General features: G+C 42.0%; 1 protein-coding gene across 2 annotated transcripts in view; it reads left to right on the top strand.

Annotated features, from left to right (window-relative positions):
• The window catches only part of EMB3012 (embryo defective 3012), a 157,850-nt gene that overhangs the window by 21,345 nt on the left and 108,876 nt on the right, over positions 1 to 27,629 (top strand). For both annotated transcript variants that reach the window (XM_077372843.1, XM_077372842.1), the window contains exons 5-8: positions 15,688 to 16,034; positions 16,452 to 16,631; positions 16,778 to 16,916; positions 17,028 to 17,176. In XM_077372843.1, coding sequence (XP_077228958.1) covers positions 15,688 to 16,034; positions 16,452 to 16,631; positions 16,778 to 16,916; positions 17,028 to 17,176 — 815 coding nt within the window. The remainder of the gene's footprint in view (positions 1 to 15,687; positions 16,035 to 16,451; positions 16,632 to 16,777; positions 16,917 to 17,027; positions 17,177 to 27,629) is intronic.

Below are 27,629 nucleotides of genomic sequence, written 5' to 3'. Positions count from 1 at the left end.
CCAAAGCCCCTTTTCTGGAGGCTCCATATATGGGTAGACCAGTCCATCCTGTCATACGCGCAAACACAAGTAAATTTTGTGGATCATCCCTTTTGCTTTGGAGTATTAGACAGAATTAATGATCTTGTTGGCAGCAACGATGCTGTGCAGAATCTGACACCCTTTCACTAACACCCTATGATTTGGACAATAAGGTTGCTCATTATTCGGTTAAGTGAATAGAAAGAACCTTGGAAATAATTTTATATACCTCCTCCAGTCCTCCATAAGAGTAATAAAGGTTCCTCAATATTAGTCTCAATATTTACGCCTCAATATTAGTCTGCTTGGAGAAATAATTTTATATACCTCCTCCAGTCCTCCATTGAACGCACTGACTGTTTGGTGGCATAAGAAAAATTCTCCCATGACCTCTTCATAAAATCCCCCTCAATAGTATCCTAAATCTCATGAAAAATCATAGAAAAATCATATTGGCCTGGGATTTTATCCTTATCCATAGCTAAGAGATCAAGGTAGACTTCTTTTATGGTGAATGGGGATTCTAATATTCTTTTTCTGACAGGGGGAGGCAGGAAAAATACCATGTATCCAGGGTAGACTCTCTTCACCCGCCTGTAAAGAATAACGAAGAGAATAGCTTATTATTGCCTTCTTACCGTTTTTTTTGCTTCAAATGTTTTGGAGCTTACTTGCATTTTAAAAATTAGTTTTTTATTATAATGGGAGGTAGCGGTGCAATTATAACTTTATGTTATAGTCTCGAACATAAAGCTAGAGGCCCCTAGATATCTGTCTCCAGAAAGTTTCCTGATTCTCATTAATTCAATCCATCCTTTTTCAAGATGTTTCTCGTATTTCTATTTGCATCCGTTAATGGACCAAGCTCTTCTAGACTATCGAGAGTGCTATTTATTCCACATTTTTTTTTCTTGGTTGAAAGTTTACATAAATGATCTTTTTTTTTTGAAATGGCAATATATTGAAAGAATGGAACCGAGATGGTCCACGAAAATACAAAGAAAAGAAAAATTACATAAAAAGAGTAAAAATACATTTCACGGAGGGAGATGATCAAACCATTCCAAACCCTCTTTATGAACACCCGCTCTCGCAAGGGAATCAGCTTCACCATTGGCTGATCTTCTAACAAATTTAAACACTATGGATGACCCTGAAACAAGATCAGTGATTTCCTCAAAGAAGCTAAGAAAGCGCCACGGAGGTGTAATCTTCCTAGATAGCCAACTGATTACGTTAGAAGAATCACCTTCCACAATCACGATATCGAACGTATCCCTGCTCAAACGTTTTATTCCTTGAAAAGCCGTTTTAACTTCCGCTTCAGATGAGTCGCTTCTACCAATTGGGCCAGCAAAAGCCCAAGACACCACCCCTGCAGAATTCCTAGCAAGGCCACCAATACCTGCCGGACCCGGATTACCCTAACTAGACCCGTCAAAATTTATTTCAAGTACCCTTCAGAAGGGGCCTCCCATCTTTGAACTATCTTCTCTCTCCTCAACCCTTCCCAACACACAGTTCTCCAACCTTCCCATAGATCAAAAGCTGAAACAAATTGAAACCGAGGAAGACTCTTCGCCCAAAAAATCACCAAAGCAATAATTTTCATAAATAACCAATAAGTTGACTTAGCCACTCCATTAAAAACTCTCGAATTTCTTTCTTTCCAAATAACCCACCACAAAGCTATCAAACACAGCTTCCAGAGCAATTTCCCTTTCTTCCTCCAAGGCACAAAATCCCAACTCAACACTAGTTCTGGTATAGAGTTTGGGAAGATCCAACAGATACCAAACCTATCCAAAATGAGGCCACAAATCTCCCTTGCAACCTTGCAATGAATAAACAGATGATCAATAGATTCACCATCTTCCATACAAAGCGAACAATAATCTATCAACCACATTCCCCTTCTAAGAAATTCAATGGTCTGAATCCCCCCCCAGCAGACTGCCCAACCAAAAAAGGAAACAGATGGAGGCCCAAGGAACTTCCAAACGTCAGCTGCGAGAGGGGAGCCTGAAGCATGCACCAACCTAGAGTAAAATGACTTCACAGAGAAGAAGCCTGATGAGTCCCAGATCCAAATTCTTTTATCCACCCTACTTCTTTTTATATAGCAATTCTTAATCAAAAGAAGTAATCGAGAAATGGAATTTTACTCCCTGTCAAAAAAATTCCTTCTGAAGCTAGGCTTCCAAACCACCTTGGTGTCCACTCTCTAAAAACAATCACACACCAACACATCCTTCTTCAAAGCCGCCGAGAACAAATCAGGAAAAAGAGTCTTCAAGGGTTCCTCAGAGGACTAAGCATCCACCCAAAACTTTATACGATCCCCTTTATAAACTTTAAACTTAATACCCTCCTCAAATCTGTGCTTGAACCTCAAAATGTTTCGCCAAACAGTCCCCCCTTTCTTGCTATATGAATCATCCGAGCACCAATTCCCATTTAGGAAGCCATATTTGCTACTAATCACCTTTACCCACAAAGAAGATTGTGTCATACCAAAACGCCAAAGCCACTTTCCCAACAATGCACAGTTGAACTCTCTCAACTTTCTTATCCCCAAACCACCATTCTTTAACGGCATACAAACGTTTTCCCACTTCACTAAGGGTATACCACCCTTAATATCGGCACCTCCCTAAAGAAATCTTCTTTGAATCTTTTCTATTCTCAACACTACACTAATCGGACAATTGAACAATGATAAATAATACACTGGAATATTAGCTAGCACTGCTTTGACCAAGATGAGTCTCCCACTCTTAGAAACAAGATTCCGCTTCCAAGTTTCCAACCTTCTTTCTATCCTTTCCACTATAGGAGTCCAGAGCTCTTTTCCAGGTTTTCCCACCCCCAATGGAAGCCCTAAATACAAGGAAGGCAGGGAGTCCAACCTACACCCCATCACCTTAGCAAACTCATCAGCTTCAAAAGGGGAAAGATTAATAGCAAACAAGCTAGATTTCCTAAAATTTGATCTTTGACCAGTAACCAATTCATAGCATCTTAGAGTAGCCTTCAAGTTTAATATCATCTTCCTATCAGGGGCACAGAAAAGAATGGTGTCGTCAGCAAATTGCAGAAGAGAAACTTCCACTCTATCACATCCAATAACAAAACCTTCAAGCAGACCCAAGCAACAACCTTTACTCATCAACCTACTAAGAGTTTCCGCAATGATGACAAAAAGAAAAGGTGAAAGGGGATCCCCTTGCCTTAACCCCCGAGAAGACTTGAAAAAACCTTTCGGAGAACCATTTACCAAGATGGAAAACCACGCAGAGGAAATACACTTTCTCATCCAACCTCTCCAGTGATTTCCAAAACCCATTCTTCCAAGCAAAAAATCTAAGCAATCCCAATCCACTCTATCATAAGCTTTCTCCATGTCTAACTTACATAGCACACCTCCGGCTCCACTTTTCGAATAAGATTCGATACCTTCCTTCGCAATTAAAGAACAATCCAAAATTTGCCTCTTACTGATAAACGCACTCTGACTATCCGAGATAATATGAGGTAAGACCACTTTAATTCTATCAGCTAACACCTTAGCCAATAGCTTGTACAAGCACCCCACCAAGCTTATTGGACGAAAATCAGTCACCTTAGTAGCACCTTTGATCTTGGGTATTAAAGTTATAAAAGTAGCCCCTGTGCCTCGGTCAAGAGTCAGCCCTTCATAGAATTCTGTTAAGAATCTTAAGAATATCACATTTCACAACCGCCAGCAAGCTTGGAAGAAGGCTAGGCAAAAACCGTCGGGACCAGGAGCTTTATCTTTAGGCATCCTCTTTCAACTTCCTCTTCTGCAAAAGGTTGTTCCAGATTTGAGCTAAACTCCAGATTCAAACTCTTAAACTCCACTTCTTCAGGAATGGGGCGAAGAACTCCTTCTGAAGCATACAGAGCAGAATAAAAGTCTACTATGGCTGAAGATACCTCTTCCTTAGAGCTAATTACAGCACCATTTACTGAAATAGACTCAATTCTGTTCGACCTCCTTCGAGCACTAGCCATCGCGCGAAAATAAGCAGTATTCTTATCACCCTCCACCAGCCATTTGACCCTTGATTTTTGCCTCCAAGATATTTCATCCTGCAGCAATAGCCCTTTGTGTTCCTGCTTAACTTTCCCTAACTTCTGCCAATCTTCCTCAGAACTTAAACCACACTCCTCCAAAGCAAGTAATTCTTTTAACCTAGTTTCCAACCAAAACTTTCTACTATTTACCTGCAGATTCTGCTCCTTAGACCATTCTTTTAACTTTATTTTAACAAATCTGAGTTTTTTCCCAATCACCACATCCGCCGGGCCCTCAAAACGGCATGAAGACTACCAACTCCCCAATCTATCCTCCATCTGGGGGAAACTAAGCCAAGCCAACTCAAATTTAAAAGGGGGAGGACCCCACGACTCAAGATGAGGGTCAAGAAGAAGGGGACAGTGATCCGAAACCGAGTGCACCAATGCTTTCTGAGAGCTGTCAGAAACTAAATTCAGCCACCCTGAGCACATAAGAAATCTATCCAAACGACTCCGACTAGGACCTCTGGACCACGTGAAGGAAGCACCCGCTAAAGGAAGATCGATTAGCTCAAACTTTGCCACAAAATCAGCAAAGGCTTTGATCTGAGAATTGGTTCTTACATAACCTAATCTTTCTCGTACTTTCATAACCTCATTGAAATCACCTCCAATGCACCACGGCAGAGAACAAGCATCTCCGACCTTCTCCAGTTCCTCCCAAAACAGAGCCTTTTCCTCTCGAAGAACCCGGACCATAAACTCCGGAGAACAACCACATCGAATTATGTGCCTCCTTTTTCAAAGCAATCGACAGAGAATACTTTCCTATCCATTCCTCCTGCTTTTTCCAAACGTTCTCATTCCAAGCTACTAGAATACCACCTGAGGCACCATTAGATCCTATAAAGGAAAACTCCCACTCAGCCCGAACTCCCAACCCTCTAAGATCTCCCCTATCAACGGACTCCATTTTGGTTTCTTGCAAGCAGATAAGATCCGGCTTAATCTTCTTAACTAGCTTCTTAACTTGAGTTCTTTTGTCCTGATGGTTCAGGCCATTGACATTCCAAGATACAATCTTCATTATAAATCTAACTTGACAGACGGCTTCCCCTTCCTCCCGCTAGGTTTTCTTTTTTTATATCACTAGAAACCCCGTCCCCTTCCAAATCTTTACCAAAGTTAATGTCCATCCTCAGCTTCTGAAGTTCCCTGAGCTTCCTCCTTGAAGGCTCGATAGAACCCTTGCGCAAAGACTCTTGTTCCTTTGAATCCCGTAACTCAGCGCATTTAATTGCAGATATGAAATCCTCCTCCAACCCAGCGTAAACCAATCCCAGAATCTTGCTAACTCCCAGAGTATGAGACACCAAACCATCAATGTCCTCCATAATAACGGCCTCCCCAACTTCATCCCCAGATAGCCCTTCTACCGACTCCGAAAGAGCCTTCAGAGGCTTCATTTGAATATCAAAGGGGACACTATCTGATTCCACATCCATTTTTTCAGGGCTACTTGCTACTTCACCCCCAAAAACCACCACAAATGAAGAATCTCCAAGAGTATCCCCAATTGGAACTTCGTCTATCTCGATAATGGGCTTCAGAGGCTGCTTTGGAGAGACATGCATGACACCGTCTGTAACCTTTTTCAGATTTGCAGATAAAATTATTTCCGTCTCTCGACAAGATCTCTTCTTTCTACAGTAGCTTAGCCCCAACTTTGGCATAGGACAGCCCTCGATCCTTCCTAGCTCCCTAGCCTCTGATGGATAATTATACCGCACCATAATTCCCTTAAAATTATTTACCACTTCCCAAGGGCAGAATTGCTCCACTGATTTGTCTAAGAAAATACTTTCGAGATTCAAAGAGACCACCCCTACTTGCTTAAAAACCCAAGGATCGATACATTCTCTTACCACCACAGCCCTGGACCCAGAGCACACGCTAAAACGGAAAAATTCCAGGGACTCCGAGGCACTCTCAATGAGCAGAACAGCATCCCTCAGTATTCTATCCACCTCCACAGAGATATCATCTTCTGAAACTGATTCAAAATCTAGATGCCTAACCACATCCGCCAAATCTGCAGAAAGATCTTCAAGCTCCGTGTTATAACCTTTAGATTCTTTGATCTTAAAGACTTTACCTCAGGCGAGAACGAAAGACAAGTAACAGAATAAGGGCATCCCATTCCACTCTTAAAGAGTAATTGATTAGACAGTAATGGAATTGAGATCCCAATTCTCGAGTAACACTCAGGGGATTCCAAAGCACCCCTTACTCCACAACGGCCCAGAGGCCCAAAAATAGATGAAGAGGGCCCACCGCTAATATTCTCCTGAAGATGGGCCACCTCCCTTCTTTCGGAAACCACTGAGGGCGATTGGGAGCCCACCATCCTAGGCCCATCACCACCAAACTCTTGATCCACTCCCGAAAAGGAATAAGGATTTCTTCAATAGAGCCCACCTCCTGAAGCCCATTCGGACTTATGCTCGGATCCATCTCCAGATGAGACTTACAAATGTCCTCTGAAGTAGATCTTGGAGAAAGCGCCTCATAAGTATCACAATAGCTGTTAATACGGCAAGTGGGGCCCACCAGATCTGATGAGACAGGCCGAAAGTCGCACACACTCCGCCACCTGTACTCTAAGGGAGACAGGTTATTTTGAAATTCAAAATTTCCGCCAGATGGTAGAGGACTATCCTGCTCCCCATGCAGCGTAGGGTAGCATACAATGCTATCGTAAACTTCTTCTTCCACTTGGGGCACCACTGCAACCTGAGAATTATCATCATTCAATAACCCCTCCTCCAACCCACCACCCAGACCCTCGCTACTATGACCTCCTTCCAAAGTTCCCACCTAAGAAAAATCTTCATCGACCAAACCCTTGCCCGACAAACTGTCCTCATCTACCACCACATTCCCCACTTCCTCCACCATCCTAACTCTCACCCACCTAACCGCCCCATCCAGAGAGACTTGGAGAGGTACCTCCTGATTTATCACCCCAACTGTGGAAATAAGCACTTTTGCAAGAGAGTACCCCTCCCCCGCCTGGCACGACTGGTTCAACTCCACCACTCTTCCAATTTTCTCCCCAATTCTACTAAAATTTTCCTCACACCAAGCCTGAGGTGGCACACCTTCAACGGTCCACCAATGTTCACTCCCTTCCAGACTAAATTTCTCCCCCCAAAGTAAAAGTTCAATAAAAGGAGAATTAATTGCCTCTGTCCAAACACTAATTAGATGTAGTCTGTCAGCTCCTATTTGGGCAGAGATCAGAACCTCCATTGTAGATATTTTGTGTACAATAACTTCGCAATTAATATCCTTCCTGCTACTCAACCAATTTTCCAACGCTTTTAAATCACCTGACCACCCTTGTTTGATCCTTCCCCAAAAACCTAAATCAACATTACTTATAGACTTCAGAGGAACAGCTTCCGGGTTATAAGATTCTACCCCCTCCTATGAGAGAGGATCCACTCGATCTACACCCAGATTTTGAGAAGGCTCTTCCCTCTCTACTCCCAGCCCAACGATGTTTTCAGCCACCTGAGTTACCCTTCCTTGGTGAGGGGGAAAATTAAAATCAAAACCTGACCATATTTTTTTGCACTCCCAACAGACCTTTCTTCTTTGGAAGTTCCTGAAACCACATCGACAACATCTCCAGTCTCCAAAGGCTTCTTGCATTCTTCGCCTCGCTACCCTTTCAATTCTTTTAGTCCTCTTGTCCTTCAGCAAAGACCAGTTGTTCACAGTGGGGGTTCTGTAGATAAGATTTCCCCCTAAAGAGACCGAATTTGCTCCAGTGGCCCTTTGGACAGGATTTCCTCCCAAAGGGATCAAGTTTGCACCAGTGGCCACCCCTACGGGAACCCAGCCTTCTATTCGAGACCCTCCCGGACCAGCAAAAGATCTATCTCCGCCTCTCCTCATAAAGAACAAGCCTCACAGCCACTCCTCGAATCAGAAAGAATGTGCAGGTCACTAGACAGGAGAAATCCACCAGACTCCGACTCCAATATTCACGATGACACCGAGACGGAAAATGAAACCGAAGAAGTGGAAGATACGGAAGTAGAAGAGGCAGATGAAACAGAAGAAAAGTACGATGAGCCCTACGTGTACAACGTAGAAACCTCTACATCAGAAACTTCAGCAACAGCGTCGGAGAGGGAAGAAATCGAGGCTGAAATGGAGAGAACAAGGGAAAGTGACCAAACCACAATGAGTAGAACTCGCCTGAGAAGAACCCCCTCCCCAATTCCACCCAACTCTGAATCTCTCCGATCTGCTTACCAGCCACCCATCAATCGCCAGAGAAGAAGATCACCACGCCCTCTAAGTCCCATGGCATTCATAGATCTATCTACAGATTCTTCTTCAGATTAATCTTATCCCGAAGCCACAACTTGATTTCGCCGGAGAAGGAAACGGAACTCACAACCTCTCAGCCCCCACTTGGCCAAGACATAACGAGTAGAACTCACCGGAAAAGGAACTCGCCGGAGCTAGGAACTCACCTCACCTGAACAACATTTCAATTTAGTAAACCCTAGATATTGTGCGGCCAATCTGAAGCTCCATCATATCTTACCATTCTCTAATTGCAGAATTTGATACAAGAATTTATACTTCTCAATTTTACATAAATGATCTTTATGCATTTAAAGAAGAGCAGACTTCAGTTTCTTGTTTGTTCTGGGTGGTTGGATTTGGTTCCTGAAATTCCCAGAAAGCTTTGGTGCACCCAGTTTCGGATCACTGTCCCCTTCTTCTTGACCCGTGTCTAGAGTCATGGGGCCCTCCCCTCTTTAGATTTGAAATTGCATGGCTTAGCTATCCCCATATGGAGGACAAATTGGGCAATTGGTGGTCTTCGTGTAGTGTGGAGGGTCCTGCGGATGTGGTGATTGGGGAAAAAGCTCAGATTTGTTAAGAATAAATTAAGAGAATGGTCTAAGGAACAAAAACATCAATCTCATGGCAGGAAGTTTTGGTTGGAAAATCGGTTAAAGGAATTGTTAGCTTTGGAGGAGTGCGGATTAAGCTCTGAGGAAGATTGGGAGGAGTTGGGTAAAGTAAAACAAGAACATAAAGGATTATTGTTGCATGAAGAAATATCTTGGCGACAAAAATCAAGGGTGAAATGACTGGAGGAAGGAGATAAGAATACAACTTATTTTCATGCGATGGCTAGTGCTAGAAGAAGGACGAATAGAATCGAATCGATCTCAGTGAATGGTATCTTGTTGAATTCCAAGGAAGAAATTTCCTCGGCTATTGTTGATTTCTTTGCTTCGCTGTATGCTTCAGAAGGTATTTTGCATCCTATCCCTTAAGGTGTGGAGTTTAATAGTTTGAATGTGGAGGCAAGTTTGGATCTGGAACTTCCTTTTGAGGAAGAGGAAATTGAGAAAGGTTTGTCCTCGCTGCCAAAAGATAAAGCTCCTGGTCCTGATGGTTTCTGCTTAGTTTTTTCCAAGCTTGTTGGCTGGCGGTGAAAAGTTTCTAAGATTCTTTAAGGAGTTCTATGATGGTATGTCTCTTGATAGGGGCACAGGGGCTACATTCATTACTCTAATTCCCAAGATTAAAGGTGCATCTAAGGTGTCTGATTTCCGTCCAATCAGCTTGGTGAGGTGCCTGTACAAGTAATTGGCCAAGGTGCTAGCTGATCGAATTAAAGTGGTGCTCCCTTTATTATTTCTGATAGTCAGAGTGCTTTCGTTAGTAAGAGGCAAATATTGAACTGTTCTCTTATATCAAATGAAGTTATTGAAGCTTATTCGAGAAGTGGAGTTGGAGGTGTGTTGTGTAAGTTAGATATGCAGAAAGCCTATGATAGAGTGGATTGGGATTGTCTAGATTTTCTCCTTGGGAGGATGGGTTTTGGAAATCGATGGAGAGGATGGATGAGAAAATGCATTTCCTCGGCTTGGCTATCCATTTTGGTTAATGGGTCTTCAAAAGGCTGTTTTAAGTCTTCTAGGGGCTTAAGGCAAGGGGATCCTCTCTCTCCATTTCTCTTTGTTATTATTGCAGAAACTCTAAATAGATTGATGTTAAAGGGAAGTACTAAGGGGCTTTTTGAGGGTTTTATCATTGGTAGAGATAGAGTGGAAGTTTCGCTTTTGCAATTCGTTGATGACACCATTCTTTTCTGTGCTTCTGATAGGAATAAGATTTTAAATTTGAAGGGGATAGCTAAGCCAATGATCACTCGTGAACGATCAAACTTTATGAAATCTAGTTTGTTTGCTATCAATTTACCCCTTTCAGAAGCTTCTGATTTTGCAAAAGCGATGGGTTGCAGATTGGACTCTCTTCCTTCCTTGTATCTAGGGCTTCCTTTTGGGGTGGGAAGACTGAGAAAAGATTTATGGACTCCTATTGTAGAAAGAATAGAAAGAAGATTGGAAACTTGGAAAAGAAACCTTGTGTCTAAGGGAGGGAGACTGATTTTGGTCAAGGCGGTGTTGGCTAACATCCTGGTGTATTATCTGTCATTGTTTAATTGCCCGGTTAGTGTGGTGTTGAGAATTGAACAGATCCAAAGAAGATTTTTGTGGGGAGGTTCAAATAACAAAAGTGGAATCCCCTTAGTGAAGTGGGAAACGGTTTGTATTCCGATAAAGAATGGTGGTTTGGGGATTCGAAGATTGAAAGAGTTAAATCGCGCTCTTTTGGGTAAGTGGCTTTGGCATTTTGGTGTGGAACAATCATCTTTGTGGGTAAAAGTGATTGGGAGCAAGTACGGGTTCTTGCATGGGAATTGATGTTTTGATGATATTTACAGTAAGAAAGGAGAGATTATTTGGCGCAATATTTTGAGGTTTTGGCAAAGTTTTGAGGCGGGAATTCGGTTTAAAGTTTACAAAGGGGATCGAATAAAATTTTGGTTGGATGCTTGGTGTTCGGCTGATCCTTTGGCGGTGCTTTTCCTGGATTTGTTCTTGGTAGCGTTGAACAAAGAAGTGCTGGTGAGAGATTGTTTTGAGAGGGTTGATAGCAAGGTGATATGGAAGCCTAATTTCAGAAGGAATTTCTTTGACAGAGAGTTACTTTCTATTCTTCATTTGCTTCAACTGATTGAGGGCTGCTATTTAAAAAGAAATGGGGTTGCCAAAAGAATTTGGTTATGGGATCCGTCCGGATTTTTCTCAGTGAAATCTTTCTATTTTCGGTTGGTGCCTGCTTTCGGATCCCCTCTCTCAGCTGACGTTTGGAAGTTTCATGGTCCTCCATCGGTTTCTTTTTTCAGTTGGGCAGTGGGAAGATTCAGACCATTGAATTTCTAAGAAGAAGGGGTATGTGGCTAGTGGATCATTGCTCGCTTCGTTTGGAAGATGGGGAATATATTGACCATCTTTTTATCCCTTGTAAGGTAGCAAGGGAGATATGGGGGTTCATCCTGAAAAGGTTTGATATTTGTTGGGTTTTCCCAAATTCTATTGCTGTGCTATTGAAGAGTTGGGATTTTGTGCCTTGGAAAAAGAAAGGGAAGGTGCTTTAGAGATTGTGTTTGTTAGCTTTGTGGTGGGTTATATGGAGAGAAAGAAACTCGAGAGTTTTTGAAGGAGTGGCAAAGTCCTCATACTGGTTATTCATGAAAATTATCGCTTTGGTTATGTTTTGGGCGAAGAGTCTCCCTCAGTTTAAATTTGTCTCAGCCTTTGATCTTTGGGAGGGGTGGCGCATTGTGTGCTTTGAAGGTGTGAGGAGAGAAAAGATAGTTCAAAAATGGGAAGCACCTCCTGAAGGTTTTCTTAAGATTAATTTTGATGGCTCCAGTTTGGGTAACCCGGGTCCAGCTGGGGTTGGAGGTCTTTGTAGGGACTCTTTAGGGCTGGTGTCTTGGGCTTTTGCAGGTCCAATCGGAAGGATTGATTCAATTGAAGCGGAAGTTAGAGCTGCTTATCATGGGATAAACCATCTGAGTAGAGAGATTTATGATAGGGTGATTGTGGAAGGCGATTCTTCCAATGTAATTAGTTGGCTATTTACTTCGAGGAAATCTCTGACCTCATTTCAGATTCGTCTATGGTGTTTAAGCGTGTTAGAAGATCAGCTAATGGGGAAGCTGATTCCCTTGCTAGATCTGGAGTTCATAAAGTGGGGTTGGAGTGGTTCGACTTTCTTCCTCCGTGAGAAGTTTTATTCTGTTGTTTTTCATTGTAATTTTCTGTTTTCCTCTTTGTATTTTTCGTGGACCATCTCGGTTCTCTTATTCAATATACTGCCATTTCAAAAAGAAAGAAAGAAAGAAGAGCAGACTTGGAGAGCTTTGAGCCTCCGAAAAAAATCTGATCCCATGACTTCCTCTGAATGCATTAGATTTCCACCAATTAGTCACAAAAGATCTAAAATCCCTGTTAGAGGGCCAATCTAGTTCAAATCAGAACGGATCTGTGTTCCTCGAAAAAAAATCAGAACGGAGCTGTCATACTCTATATTTCATTTATTTTAAAATGAATAGGGGAATGGTTGGAAATAGGATGAGGGACGATCTTCTCAAATGACATAAGAAACAATTCCTTCCACCCAGATGATAGGAGAAAGTGGTCCAACCTCCTCATCAACAGGATAGCTTAATTCCTAGTCCATATAAATTTGCCTACCCGTGACACGAATCCACCATTGGAAACTGCCAATTTATGTGATGAGTGGAGCTCCGTAGAGCCCACAATTGACATCATAATGATGTTTTGCTTGCTTCGGGCCTACTTTTGGATCTTGATCAACCATCCTCTCCTGTCAAGTCATAGTTGCTGATTTATGGGTGTGTTCATGAACTTTTATTGTATTAGTTCTCTCTGCTTGGAGAAAACTCTCGCCACCTTCAACTGCCAATAAGTAATGGTAGTCTCATGTCTGCAAGTCTTCTTTTGAAAACCACAAACCTTTGATGCTTGTGATTGGAGAAAACTGTCTCTCCACTTGCAAGTACCAACAAGTAGTGGTAGTCTCATGTTTGCAGGTGGTCTTTTGAAAAAAAATACAAACCTTTGATCCTATGCTTGTTTTTCCTTGTTTCGCCCATCGATTCATCATAACAAACCATCTTCGAAAAAGTTTACAGTAATGATGTTATCAATTTCTTAAGATTGCATCGACTAAGCAAAACTACCAAGTTATATCAATCTAGCAATTTCCTTCAAGCTTTAAATTTCTATCCAGTAATAAAAAAACAATTTTCCTGTTCGATGCTTCCCAACCATATGAAATATCACCCATCGTTCTGGAAAAGAAGCTATTTTTTTAATCTGATTTACCAACTTTCGAGAGCGAATCGAACTCTTATATTCTCGAAAAATCAAAATTCATGGAAGGAATGGGCTTTCCTTTCTCCATTAACACTAGAGGCTTAGGAGTGATTGTTGATTGAACATCGTCCTTACTAACTACACATACTCAATTTCCAAGTCATTGTTATCTTCTATGATCTTTTGCAAATTAAAATAAAAAGTCTCCTCTTTACAAGGCCTGGGTTTTGAATCTTCCTCCATAGGCAAAAATGCATTTTTTCTCCATCTTTCACAAAAGAATATATGTTTTTCTTTCTTGTATGAGTTATGTCTTGATCATATTGCTCTGCTTTCCCTACCAATATGCAATATGCATCCATTGGGACTACATCTCATCACATCACATTTCCTCCTTGTACTTGGGTCCAATAGAAAGTGAAACTAAGCTATGAATAGTACCCCACTTCCTTTCATGAATCATTGTATCTTGTACTGTCAAGGATGCTTTTCTTCTTTCAATTCTTATGGTATTCTGGCCTTTATTCTTGAGTGGCGATTTCGTTCTTGCACTTGGACAAATTGATTGTCTCCATAGTTTTGTTCTTGATCTCAATCACCACAAACTCGACCTTCAACTTCACATGCCGAGGCCCCACATTGATGAAAAAGGTTGGGAAAGACGTATCAAGATCCGGCTACCCACCTCGTCCACTTCCCTATCGACTTCCAGCTCGGGGCCTAGAAGGCAGGCTACCCCTTATGTGTTTCGCAACTCGAGATCCCTCTTTCCCAAATTGGCCTACTGCCCTATTGGATAAGACGAGAGACAAGGCCAGTAGGGTTGATGTCGGTGCATCTTTCCATCATTGAACACACATTGGTTTCATGCCCATTCTCCACTTTCCCACCACATGGTGATTCAACAACCAAAGCAAGTCCATATCTAGTATTTGCAGCACGTCTTGGGGAATTCTTTCCAGTCGTTCAATCATTAGATGTTATCATTCCTTGGTGCTACTAGGAATCCACCTAAAGTAGACACTTGCTACAGAATTGGACGATCACACAGGCAATCGAAGAAATCATTGCAGATGATGCTATAGACATAAAGTGAGAATAGATTCAATCAACAGAAGATCAAAGTAGGGTAAAACCCAAATCTAAAGGGAAATTTCATAAGTAATCATTAACCTCTTTAAAAGTACATGGAAACTTCATAAAATTAGTTGCTCCAAAAGCTTAAGCTGATGGGGACGGCGTTATTTAATCTTTTATACTTTAACAAATTGTAAGCGTAAGTATAGGATCCATTTCAGCCCTTAGATCAACTAAATAGAGTGTAATTTCTATTTTAAAGCAGCCCAAAATAAAAGTAGAAAGTGTATTACATGCTGTCTTAAAAATAATTTTCACATTTTAGTTACACATTGCCAACCCAAAATCAACTTCAACTTTGCCTAAAGTAAATTAATTATCATAAATATTTTTGTCAATTTTCGTGGTGAGCTGAGCTCTTAGGGCCTGATATTGACATTGGTATAATGTTTTGATCGCCTTTGGGCCTACTTTTTGATTTCAATTGATTCTCTTCTCTAAGCATCTTTTATGAATTATTGCTTGTTTACGAAGGACTGACTTGCCCCTATGATATGAAGTACACCACTAATCTCATTCTTTCTAATGCTGAGGCTTAGGAAATGTTCTCATTATGTTCATTTAGCACCATCTGGCATCAGGGGTGTTTGATGAGTAAGCCGACTGACTCTGCATCATTCAGCGGGTGATCATAGGAATATAGCCTAATGGAGGTTTTTGATGAAATTGTCAGTGTTCTTTGTAGTATAGTGGTGTTTCACTTGTCAGTTATCTAAAGGGAAGTGAACTTGGTTCCTTACGAAAAGTCAAATTGTATTCTAAAGGGAAAGGTAGTTTGGACTCTAGAATATTTCTCTTATTCTAATAGTATATTTTCTGTGGAAAATGAACTTGTGAGGGTTAGTATTTGATGCAGTTTGCATATTTCCATCATTCTCGTCCTTTTGCAATTTTATTTAGAGGGTTATGCTTTTGCTCTTGTACATATCTGAGTATTCTAGATACTATGCTTCATTTCAAATGTATGCATATTTACTGAGATGGGCCATGCTTTTTTTTTTTTTTTTTTTTTTTATAAAAAAGTTGATTTTTCTTTTATAAAAAAGCTTTTATATTCTAAAATAGGCAGTTGGTTTGTATGGATAAAATAATCTTTCCTCAATTTGACCTATGAGGGCTTGATGGGATATTTAAACGAGACGTGTACATTAATCCTGTTGGACAATTGATGATTGTATTTCCTTTGCTTCCATAGTGATTGATTTACCATCTCCCTATCACCGATGGTATGTGTTGAACTCTTCGGTAGCTCGGGTTGACTCCATGATGGGATTGGCTCATGCACTGAACTTTGGAATCACGAATGTCATTGTTGAAGACGCCAGAGTGGCTGGCCACCTACAGATGTCATCCATGCATGTGGTCCTCCCAGATAAGTTACATTTATACCTTGTACCTGTGACCATTTCTTGTGACCCTGTTGAAGGAACAAAGTCTACTCCATCAACAGTCCTTTGGTATGTTGTTGCTGGCCGACAATATGTTGTGTACATGAAGGTTTTCTCTCGTGGACCTGGTGCACAAGAGATATATATTACAGGGGTATTCACTATTTTCGTTTATCTGCATTTTCGTTGTACAGTTTTCGATTGGGACCGAAACCGAAATTTCACAAAATCCGAAATTTCGGGACAACCCCGAAATGAATAGTTAATTTTTTACTGGATTTAGGCCGAAATTTCAGGATTTCGTGAAATTTCGGTTTCGGCCAATTGGTACCGAAATTGAAATTTAAAACCATTGTTGTAGATAATATTAATAGGATGTTTATTAGCAGGAGGATGGCCTTTCTGAAGATATTCTATTTCTGCACGGGCACTAGATTGTATGGTTTAGATGCATTTTCACCATGCATGGCTCACTTGAGTTTCATTTCAGAGATGCTTTATCAATTATTTGATCGTTATTTATGCATCCTAAATTCTGAGCGATGGTCATTTATCCTTATTTCCTTGGCAGACTGATGATGTTAAGTTGCAATACAACCATTCTTCATACTGGGATGTGTTCCCGTTGCCAAATGGTATTGCTGCTAAACATGGTTGGAGGTGTTCTAGATTAATCAAAGCAACTTCTCAGGGACTTGGAAGTTTGGCTGCTTCTCTTTCTTACCATAGTGGGAATGCGGAAAAGACCGAGGTGACCTCTTTTTGGTGGTTTGGAATTTGAAAAAGAATATAGGCATGTTAATGTTTTGGATATTGTTGCTTTGTGGGGGAGTAGTTCTTCAGAAAGCATTATAACTTAAGTATCAGCTCCTCACTCAGTCCGATATTCTTTTTTAGGTTCTCAAGATTGTTCAAGATGTTATGGTCTGCGATCAAGTCAAAATCCGCATGCGTGAAACAAATGAGTACTCTCGAACCATTCACCTTCCTTGGGCCCGCGGAGTTTATCAGGAAGTCAAGCTAACTGCAGTAGGAGGTCCGTAGTTTTTTTTTTTCTGAATGGTAGTTTTTTAACTTCTATGTTTTTAAATAATTGATTTCCTCTTGACATTTTTCGATGGCCTTGGGTTTTCACTGATTGCTACAGGTTGTGCAAAAAGCTCCAAAGATTATAGCTGGTTTTCCTTTAATGTGGCTGTGGCATCAGTCTCTGATGCTGGGCTTGTCCGTGTCAATAGCCCTGGGCAAGCTATCATTAGAGTTGTATCAGTTTTCGACTCAATAAATTGCGACGAGGTATTTACATTTGAATAGCATTTCTTTTTCTCATTTCGCTCCTCGTGTGCTGCATAGACTATACTGTATATTTAGATCAGTAATGGACTGTTTTTCATGTTTAGGCTTTTAGTTGACTTGTGGAGTGCTGTAAGTTTCATTACGGGTTAACTTATGGAAAAAAGACGAACTGTAATGGCAACAGAAAACATGTGTCTTTTAATTAACTCAGAAACTTTCCGAAGGCATAACTTTTTATGCAAGTGTCTGTTTTAAGCCGTCATAGCTTGTTCCGATGATCTTTTCAAGATCAATGACAAACTTTTATCTGGATTTTGGGATATTTAATCTCTTTTTGGCCTCAAAAGGTAGCCCAAATGTTACGGTCAAAATTTGTAACACGATGTGGCAGTCAAGAGAAAGCTGACTTGGTTGGATTATGAGCGGGAAATAGCTGATCTGATACGTACCACGACTAGGCCTGCACGTGGCTGTGTCCTGCACAAAGTAGCACCCGGTCAGATGACCAACCTGGAGTGGTAACTCTGGATAGGTCCTCCGATACTTACCGGATAAGGAAAGTAGAGCTGTGAATGGTAAGTTTTTTGGGATTCAGCCCCATACCTTAGAATTTATGAGGTCTATTTATAGTGGGGGCTTAGGTATTAGATTACCCTTTTGCCCTTTGACAGGTGTCAATTTGTAATTGGGCAGGATCTGCTTTAGGGTTTTCTACTGGGGTGTGATTACTTGCTTACCCCTGGCTTTGATGCCTAATCCCACTTTTGCCTTTGTGCCACGTGTTGACCAGTGATTGGGGGTTTTCTTTTTACACTCCATCAGTTGCCCCCCCCCCCCCCCCCCCCCCAAATCTAGTCTGACGGCTTGAGTGGGATCATCTTTCCACGTCTTCAGAATCTGGATGTTTAGGCTTTGGACGAACTGAACATCAAGACTAATATTCAGTTCGGCTTGAGACGATCTGGGCTTTGCACGAACTGAACATCAAGACTAATATTCAGTTTGGCTTGAGACGATTTGAGGAATCTGGACGGACTGAACTTCAAGACTGATATTCAGTTCGGCAAGAGATGATCCGAGGGATCTGGACGAACTGAACTTCAAGACGGATATTCAGTTCGACAAGAGACGATCTGAGAGTTTGGATGAACTGAAATTCAAGACTAATTATTCAGTTCGGCATGAGGCTGTCTGAATTTGGACGAACTGAACTTCAAGAATAATATTCAGTTCAGCTTGAGACGATCTGAGGAATATGGAGTTCGGCATGAGATAGTCTGAATTTGGACGAACTGAACTTCAAGACTAATATTCAGTTCGGCTTGAGACAATCTGAGGAATCTGGACGAACTGAACTTCAAGACTGATATTCAGTTCGGCAAGTGACGATCTGAGAGTTTGGATAAACTGAAATTCAAGACTAATTATTCAGTTCGACATGAGACGGTCTGAAATTTTGTCGTTTTGTGGATTGCGCCATATCCTGAACGGCTTTAGACAATCTGAATTTTGTCGTTTAGTGGATTGCGCCATACGACTTCAGACGATCTAAATTTTGTCGTTTAGTGGATTGTGCCATATTCTGAACGGTTTCAGACGATCTGAATTTTGTCGTTTAGTAGATTGCGCCATATCCTGAACGGCTTCAGACGATCTGAATTTTATCGTTTAGTAGATTGCGCAAATCGTGAACGGCTTCAGACTATCTGAATTTTATCGTTTAGTGGATTGCGCCATATCCTGAACGGCTTCAAACGATCTGAATTTTGTCGTTTAGTGGATTGCGCCATATCCTTAATGGCTTCAGACGATCTGGATTGTCTTTTAGTGGATTGCGCCATATCCTGAACGACTTCAGACGATCTGAATTTTGTCGACGAACTACTATACGTAGTAGTTTTTGTCTCTTTTTTTGAAGCGTCGCGTCACTTCGTGTTTCATACCTCCTCTTTAATGCTTGCTGCGTGGCGTGATTTGGATCGTGGATGTGAGCTGTCGTCTGACAGGTTCGGCTATAAGAGAAGTGGCCTCATTTCTCCATTCACCTTTTGTATTTCTTACTTTTGCTTCGCTGATCAGCTCGTCTCTTCTTGTTCTGTTCATCTTTGTTAGGCACTGCTTGAGCTCGGGGTCGCATCTACTAGACCGGTAACATTCCTTAGTTCTTCTCTTTGCATTGAGTTTTTCTTTCTTCATAATGTCCAGTAGCTCTAGTTCGGATTCTAGTTCCAGTTTGTCCTCCGGAGAAACTTCCTCCTCGAGCGGTTCTGGAACTAGTTCATCCGAAAGGCGAGATTTGATCCAAATAGGGGAGGAGGCCAGACTATGGCCGATCAAAGTGGAGATGTGATCGTCGACCTCGAAGGGGAGGGAGACTATCAATATGTAGAGATCATCATGGGTGGTGGGATCTTGGAATTGAACTCTAGTTCTGTTCGGGTAGATCGTCCAGACGCGGCGGAGCCGAGCGGTGAGGCTGGTGTTGAAGAGGATGACGATGACGACCACAGGGCGTCAAGTTCCTTCGCGGGAAGCAGGGCAGCTGACGTTGTGGCCTCGGCCCAGATGGATGCCGATCCCAAGTACAATATTGCGGCCGTTTTCGAGGAGAACGTCCTTGACGAGTCTAGGCTTAGTGACGTATGAGTTAGGTACTACATCCCTGATCGATTTATTTTGAGAGTGGCCATTGAGGGAGACAGTACGAATAATGATAGTACAGATGTCTGCATGTACGAGGAGGCCTTGAAGGCCGGCTTTAGGTTCTCTATCAATTCTTTCATCGCCGAGGTGTTGCGATTTTACGGTCTAGTCCCACCTCAAGTGGTACCGAACTCCTGGAGAACGCTGGTCGGCTTTATATACTTGGTGCGGTATAGGCTGAGAAGGGATCTGTCAGTGACCTTGTTTCGTAGGTGTGCGCATTTGAAGTCGCACCGGTCAGGGGGTTGGATTTACATCAGCCAACGACTCGAAGTGAAGATGATTATCGGAATACCGTCCTCAATCCATGGATGAAAGAACAGTTTTCTGTATGTAAGTCTTGCGGATCCTGAAGAGGGGTGGCCGGTCCCCTTGAAGTGGTCATCCGTTAATACCAAGGCACTGAGTCGGAAGCCACCATTGGAGGGTGAGGACGAGTTGACCTTCGTGAAGATCCGTGAAGAGATCCGTCGTGGCTCCAGGACCTGATGGGTTCCCCATGGCGTTCTATCTCTGATATTGGGAGTTCATCAAGAGTGATGTATTGGCTGTTATGAAGGAATTTTTTGAAAGGGGTATCATTAACAAGGAGGCAAATACTAAATTCTTACCTTGATCCCAAAGAAGGAAGGCGCCGTTGAACCGAAGGACTTTCGGCCAAGAAACCTTTTGCGTGGTCTGTACATATTATTTGCCAAAGTTTTGGCTATTCGATCAAGTGCTGTCATGGGGGAAATATATCCAAGTTTCAAGGGGCCTTTGTAAATGACCGTCAAATACTTGATGGTGTACTTATTGGCAAAGAAGTACTCGACTTGGCAAAGAGGACTGGTGATTGCGGCATTATTGCTAGAATTGATCTGGAAAAGGCTTATGATCATGTTGATTGGAACATGTTGGATTATATCATGAACCAAATGAGGTTTGGGGCTAAATGGAGAAGGTGGATTACGTCCTGCATATCCTCAGCATCGTTTTCAATATTAATAAATGGCTCTCCTCAAGGATTTTTTTGGTAGCACCAGAGGTCTCAGACAAGGTGACCTCCTCTCTCCTTAAACCTACCCGTAACTCCGTGACAGTATCACACCTTCAATTTGCAGATGACACGTTAGTATTCATGAGTGAAGCATTGTTAGTATATGCCCTAGAAATCCAGGAGAATAACATTTTGTAATCAATAAATGCTTATTTCATGACATGAATGGGTATTTATATTAATGAATGTGTGTGGTGTGCTTATTTTATGACACATGTTCGTCCTTAGGTAACATAGTAGAAATGCCATGCTCGAAGGATTCACAGATCCAAGGGAGTAAGGAGATATGACATCTCGGTTCTATGCAATCCTTAGTAGTTCCTAGTTGGGAAAGAGTCTGGACATCTCTTTCTGTATATAACTAGCACCAGTCTTACCTATATGCACGCTCTGTTCTAAAAGGCGGCCGCCTAGGCGCCGCTTAGGCACTGGGCGCAGAAAAAGCGCATCGGCCAGGCCCTGTGCGTTTAAAAAAACGGTCTCATCGCCTGGGCGTTATTAGGCAGCCGCCCAGGAGATGAGGCGGCGCCTGGGCCCTGAGCGTGGGCCTGGGCGGGGCGGGGCGGGTTTGAAGACTCAGATGAAGTTAGAGTCTTAGTCTTGGAGGGAGAGGACAATGATCGGTGAAGACTGAAGAAGTGCTTGGATTTTAATCTTTTTTTGGTCATGGATTTGTGTTGTATTGTTAAATACTTAAATTATTAAGTACTTTATGCTTAATTTCTTATTATGTTTTTGACTTTTTGTTATAATTTAATGTTTAGTGCTTATGCATAAAATGGTTTGGATTGTTATGTATTCAAGTATTTATATTTTATATAAAAAATGTAAGATATTATGAAAATGAGGAAAAGGATTGTACGCTCGACCATACCTAAAGTTAGGTACGGTAGAGTGCCAAATCACATGGGTCCTCCATTTTTGGTGAGCATCTAAACCATTCATGTGCAAGGCCCCATCATAGATAGGGTGCATACCAAAAATCAGCACCATTGAATCATCCTAACCCCTCCAAAACTGGAGGGCAAAATGGGCAGATTTGTGGACAAACACTGTCTGTCCATTTTGGCCTCCACAAATGGATGGGTTAGGATGTTCCTATGGAGCTGATTTTTGGTATGCACCCTATCTATGATGGGGCCTTGCAAATGAATGGTTTAGATGCTCACCAAAAATGTGGGACCCATGTGATTTGGCACTCTACCGTACCTAACTTTAGGTACGGTCGAGCGTACAATCTTTTTCCTCTATGAAAATATATTAATATCTAAAAAAATGAAAAACGCCTCAAAACGCCTGGGCGTTGGGAGGTCAGTCAGCCGCCCAGCTCCGCCCAGCGCTTTTTTGAACACTGTATGCACGTGTTGTTAGGTGACTTATCTCTGTCATCTGGGTAGTGGACCCTAAGTAAGAAGAGTGGGTGCTACGATTTGATCGCCCAATCGAACCAGATCAAATAAAAGAACAACTTGTGGACAAGAGAGTGTAAAGTTGTTCTTCCATACAGGACCCCTCACATGTCCTTAGACCCGAGGGATCTTATTGGTCTGTGGGTCCGTTCTAGGGTCTTAGTCTATCCTGGAGCAAACCCTCACTCTATAATGATTCTAATATAGAGTCACAATCGGATAGTGCTATATCTTGGAGCAAACCCTTAAGACCAATAGTGATTCTCAACAAGGGATTCTTTGCCCTAAAATTTAGGGAATGACATCTACAATTTTTTTAGAGCGGTAGGCCTATTAAATAACCTGTCCAGGTGGATTTGATAAAAGGTTTATCAGAATGTTTTCTGAAACATTGAAATTTTTTTCAAAGGATTTTACAAATGCATTTGGAGGCTGAACACCGCTTGACCAAAATGATATAGCCAGAGTAGGCCAAGGGGGTAAGAGGTGTCCACCCCCCGAATGGCTCAACTCAGTAGATGTAGTTAAGAAGAAAAGACTTGCACATACAAGATGTGATTAGGGGTAAGATGATCTGACAGTCATCTTCAGGGTTACGTCTCGATGGAGGCCACTGATCTAATGTGAGTAGTTTAACTACAGAGCGAGATCGCAGTGGAACCCACTATAGGATTTCGCAGGATCGACCCTCGGATCCCTGCGACGATCCCACTCACAACTCGAATGACCCGATAGCATCCAAACGGTTCAGGGTTCCGCATTTTATGTAATTGCACGGATGGATATGATCCGTTAGATGAATGTTGATATTTATTAAATAATTATATATATATATATATATATTTGTATATATACTTGTCTTTGTTAGATAACTAACAAGAGATAATGAGAGAATTTTTAAGAACAAAGATTGGAGCCGAATTACTCCCATTGGATGGGAGTTATTGATTTATTAGTTGGATAAATTAGTTATTCATTTAATTAATAAATATTAATGTTATTAATATGATTAATAATATTAATATAATTTGATATCCAAATGAGGATAGTTATTCCCAAATTGGTTTAGCAAAGAGAGCCAAGTTAGAATGGAATTGGGAATTGGAATTGTCCTAACATTGGAAAACTTGTGGTGGGGCCCACCACATGCCCAACACCGATGGGAGACTTGGGAAAACGTTTCCCAATGGTTGGACTTCGAGTTGCACTAGAACTCCTTTTGGAATAGGAATTGTTCAAATGAAGCTTCTAGATTTCTAGCAATTCGTTTCCAACTCGAACACCTCTATTGGATAAGGCCTCAATGGGCTGGAAAGTGACTTCAAAAAACGTCCCCATAAGGTTACTTGGGCGTCCCACTCAGCCATGGTCAGTTGGGAGAGTCCCATTCGGTCAAGGAGTTTCAATGCAACTTGGTTTCCAAATTGGATAGGAATTGGATGAGAGAAAGCTGGACTACACCATCCAAACTCTTTTATTATAAAAGTGGAAAAGGCTGGACGAATTCCCAAGATTGAGAAGTCCAAAATTCGTCCTCCCTTCTCCCCTTTGAAAATTCGTTTTCGCTCCCTCTCTATCTCTTTCTCAATTGCAAAAAGGGACACCAAAGATCAATAGAAAGGCTTCCAATCTAGTTTCTAATCTCTACAACAAAGGTACTGATTAGATCAGAGCATATAGAAGTGAATAAGAGTTATTCACATCCACAATCAATGGTGCAAAGAAAAGAATCCATCGGTTCAACTTGCGGGGTTCGTGGTGTTCAGAACGATCGCAACTGTTCGAGGAGTAGATCAAGCAACGTGGTTTTCTAATTCCTTCTTGAAAGTGGTAATACTTATGTTAGATTAACAATAATAACTAATCTAGACTCTTTTGTGGGGTTTAAAACCCCCAATAAAGTCATTCCGAATCTTCCGAAAGAGCTTTCGCCTTTGCATTGTGCGTTCAGTGGATCGATGAACTCTAGTTTATCCCTTAGCAAAGTCAATACAATCTGTAATTTTCAACCATCCCCCAGTGGTGTTAACTGTCTTCTATCAATCAATAGGATCCAGTCACCACAGATCCTTTCGTCAGTCAATCGGATCCCGTCACCACGGATCCCCCTCAAACACACGGTAGCCCACCAGGGTAAGTCTGTTACCACACTGTAGCCCACCAGGGTAAGTCCATTACCACACAGTAACCCTCCTGGGTAAGTCTGTTATCACACGGTAGCCCTCAAAAGCCAGAGTAAGTCCGTTACCAGGGTAAGTCCGTTACCACACGGTAGCTCTCAAAGACCAGGGTTAGTTCGTTACCACACGGTAGCCCACCAAGGTAAGTTCGTTGCCACACGGTAGCCCTTCTAGGCAAGTCCGTTACCACACGGTAGCCTTCAAAACCAGCACTGGATGCTAGAACGGCATCCTACCTTGTAGGTTGCTCGTACTCGTACGGCAACCAGTTTTTTGGCCAACCCTCAAGGCTCCATGCACTGGATGCTAGAACAATACCCTATCCTTGTAGGTGTTTGTATCCGTACTGACACTAGTCTTTTGGCCAACCCTTAAGACATCAACCTTATATGTCAGAAAGGCATCTTCCCAAATCAAAAACCCATTAGAACACGATACCTCTTGTGCAATTTTATCAAATCTCATACATAATCTGTCGTAGCAAACACTGGATGCCGCACAGGTATCCCCTTCATCAACATTAGCACTGGATGCCGAAACGACGACCCTCGAGGTCCCTCCCCAAGTCAGGCACCATACCTGACTTTAGATGACCTTCTTGGCTATTAAGAACGACATCCGCCCAAGGCTCGTTTAAGCAGTCACACTTTTAAAATTCAAAACCGTCAGGGAGAGGTATCCACTCGAGGACCTGACAGCAGGACTCCTCGGTAAAGGCTGAGAGCCTAAGGGGTCCAATGCGAGCCTTGCAACCCTATCATTAGTCCCCACTGACAAAATTTTGCTGTCTCCTTACTTTGGCATTCGTGTGCCTTTCACCCTCTACCAAAGAGGGGCATCTGTAGACACCCAATTTTGTAAGGTGGTACTAATGATAGGTTGTCGTGAGGATGACTCCCATGACGAGCCCAAGGCCCCTGTTTTCTTTCTCCTGATCTCTCTCTGGTTCGCGAAACAGGAAATACTTCTCAGAAACGAAATTGTCCCAAAGTTAAAACCCAAAAGTCCATCGGGTCTGACCGTGCAAGATTTGGAGTCCAAACGAAGGAGTTTCGGCCCGACGAAGCTCCCGAAAATCCCCAAAACCAATCGACCTAATATGGGCCAACAAATCAAAATTTGCGATTTTCAAATCGCAAATTGCGATTTGGGTCCGAACCTATATATAGGAGGGATAAGTGTAAAAATCAGATTTTAACCATTCAAGAAGTTAATTTTCAGTAAAAAAACTTCAGTCTTTTCTGTTTTTCAGAGAGTGAGAAAGTAGAGAAACACTTATGGAGCTTACACTGGGCGTCGGCATTCTGCCGAATTTCTGAGGACTCGGAGCGACACTACTTTCCTAGCGCCGTTGTTCTGGCGAATGTCAGAGAACTCGGAGCCCTACTATCCGACTAGCGCTGTTGTTCTACCGGATTTCGAAGAACTCGGAGCCCCACTGTCCGATTAGCGCCATTGTTCTGCTGAATTTTCGAAGAACTTGGAGCTACATCATCAAACTAGCGCCGCTACGCCGCCGACTTTTCTGAGGATGTTGACGCTTCATCGGTATATTTACATTAATTTCCAGCTTTCCGCTTTTCTATTATAAAACCCAGTATAGAGTAGTTATAAGGTCCGGGGTTCCACTTGCCCTGAATCCAATAACATAAATCCCGTTCCTTTCTTTGTAAATAGGGTTATGTTCCCTCTCCTTATCCCACCACTCTCTCTCCGTTCCTACTACGGAGACAAAAGAGACAGAGATGAGAGCCCTTGTGCCTCAATGGTGTTGGACAAACGGAGGGAATTAAACACCCTTTTTTTTTTCTTTATTTTCGCCACTCCATTCTTTCGAAATAAAAAAGGGAATTAAGCTTAATATTAATTAAGGATAAAAAGTTAAGGTTTTGGATAAAATTCTTTAAAAAAACTGCCATGTCAAGTGACTGGGTTTTCCCGGGCATAAGGGGTGCCTAACACCTTCCCTGAATGTAACCATATCCCTTATTCATATTTCTGTAAAGACCATGCCTAAAAACAGAGTAAAATTACGAGTTCTAGGCCCTGACCAAGATGACAGCTTTGGTTACTGCTCTTCCTATGAAATTCGGATCGTTATCCCTGTTTCATCAGAAAAGCAAACACGGGTCCTAGGCCCTAACTAGGTGGCGACTCTGAGACTCTTTTCTGTGGAATTCGGATTTGGTCCCTAGTTCACGGAAAACACACACACATTCACGAACACTCCCCTTCGACCCCGAAGAAGACGTGGTCTCGGGGAACCGGCATCGCAAAGGTGGAGGATGATCTGCATGCCAGCACCTCTGATAGACCTTCGTAGTAGTAGCAGGAGGAGGAGGTACTGCCGAAGACTGTAAGGGGGCGAAATTTGATAGAGGGGGAACCACTGTGTAAGAACCGGTAAAATATATATATATATAAATATAAAAATGGCCTCATAGGTGGGTAATCATCGGCCATTACTCATTTTCCCCAAGTTAATCGGGCATGAGGACATCTGGCATAATGGGGCGTACACGATTCGAACCCAAGTCTAAGCTAAGATTGAACGGCTTCCTACCACTAAGCCACCGCCCCAGATGTCAACAAAAACGGAATAGATATATATATATGTTAAAAATTTCCAATAGTCACTATTCACAATTACTATTCACAATAGTCACTATGCGAGATTACTATGCAGAAATACTATGCAAGTTCACTATTGAGATACACTATTTAAAAGTATTATTCACAGTAGGACCCACCGAGTACTATTCATAAGCGGGTCCCACATCAGCGGGCCCCATACAAGCAGGCCCCACATAAGCGGATCCAACACCAGTGGGTCCCACATCAGCGGGTCCCACACGAGCGGGCCCCACGACCAGCGGGTCCTACCACCAGCGGGACCCATCCCTAGTGGAAACGAAAATATCATCGCACCGACGAAAATAATAATAAAAAAATGCAAAAATACTATTGACCGACAAAATTAATAATAAAAAAATATTATTAACTATGCAAAATACTGTTAACCGACGAAAATAATAATTTAAAATAGTAAATAGTTTTTACTATGCAAAAGTACTATGCAAAAATACTATTGACCGACAGAAATAATAATTTAAAATAGTAAA

Source organism: Tasmannia lanceolata, unplaced genomic scaffold (assembly GCF_043159265.1).
Source record: "Tasmannia lanceolata isolate RefF3 unplaced genomic scaffold, GAP_Taslan_0.1 ptg000037l, whole genome shotgun sequence".
Lineage (NCBI taxonomy): Eukaryota > Viridiplantae > Streptophyta > Magnoliopsida > Canellales > Winteraceae > Tasmannia > Tasmannia lanceolata.
The sequence above is the reverse complement of the archived record's forward strand: the minus strand, read 5'-3'. Positions and strand labels throughout refer to the sequence as shown.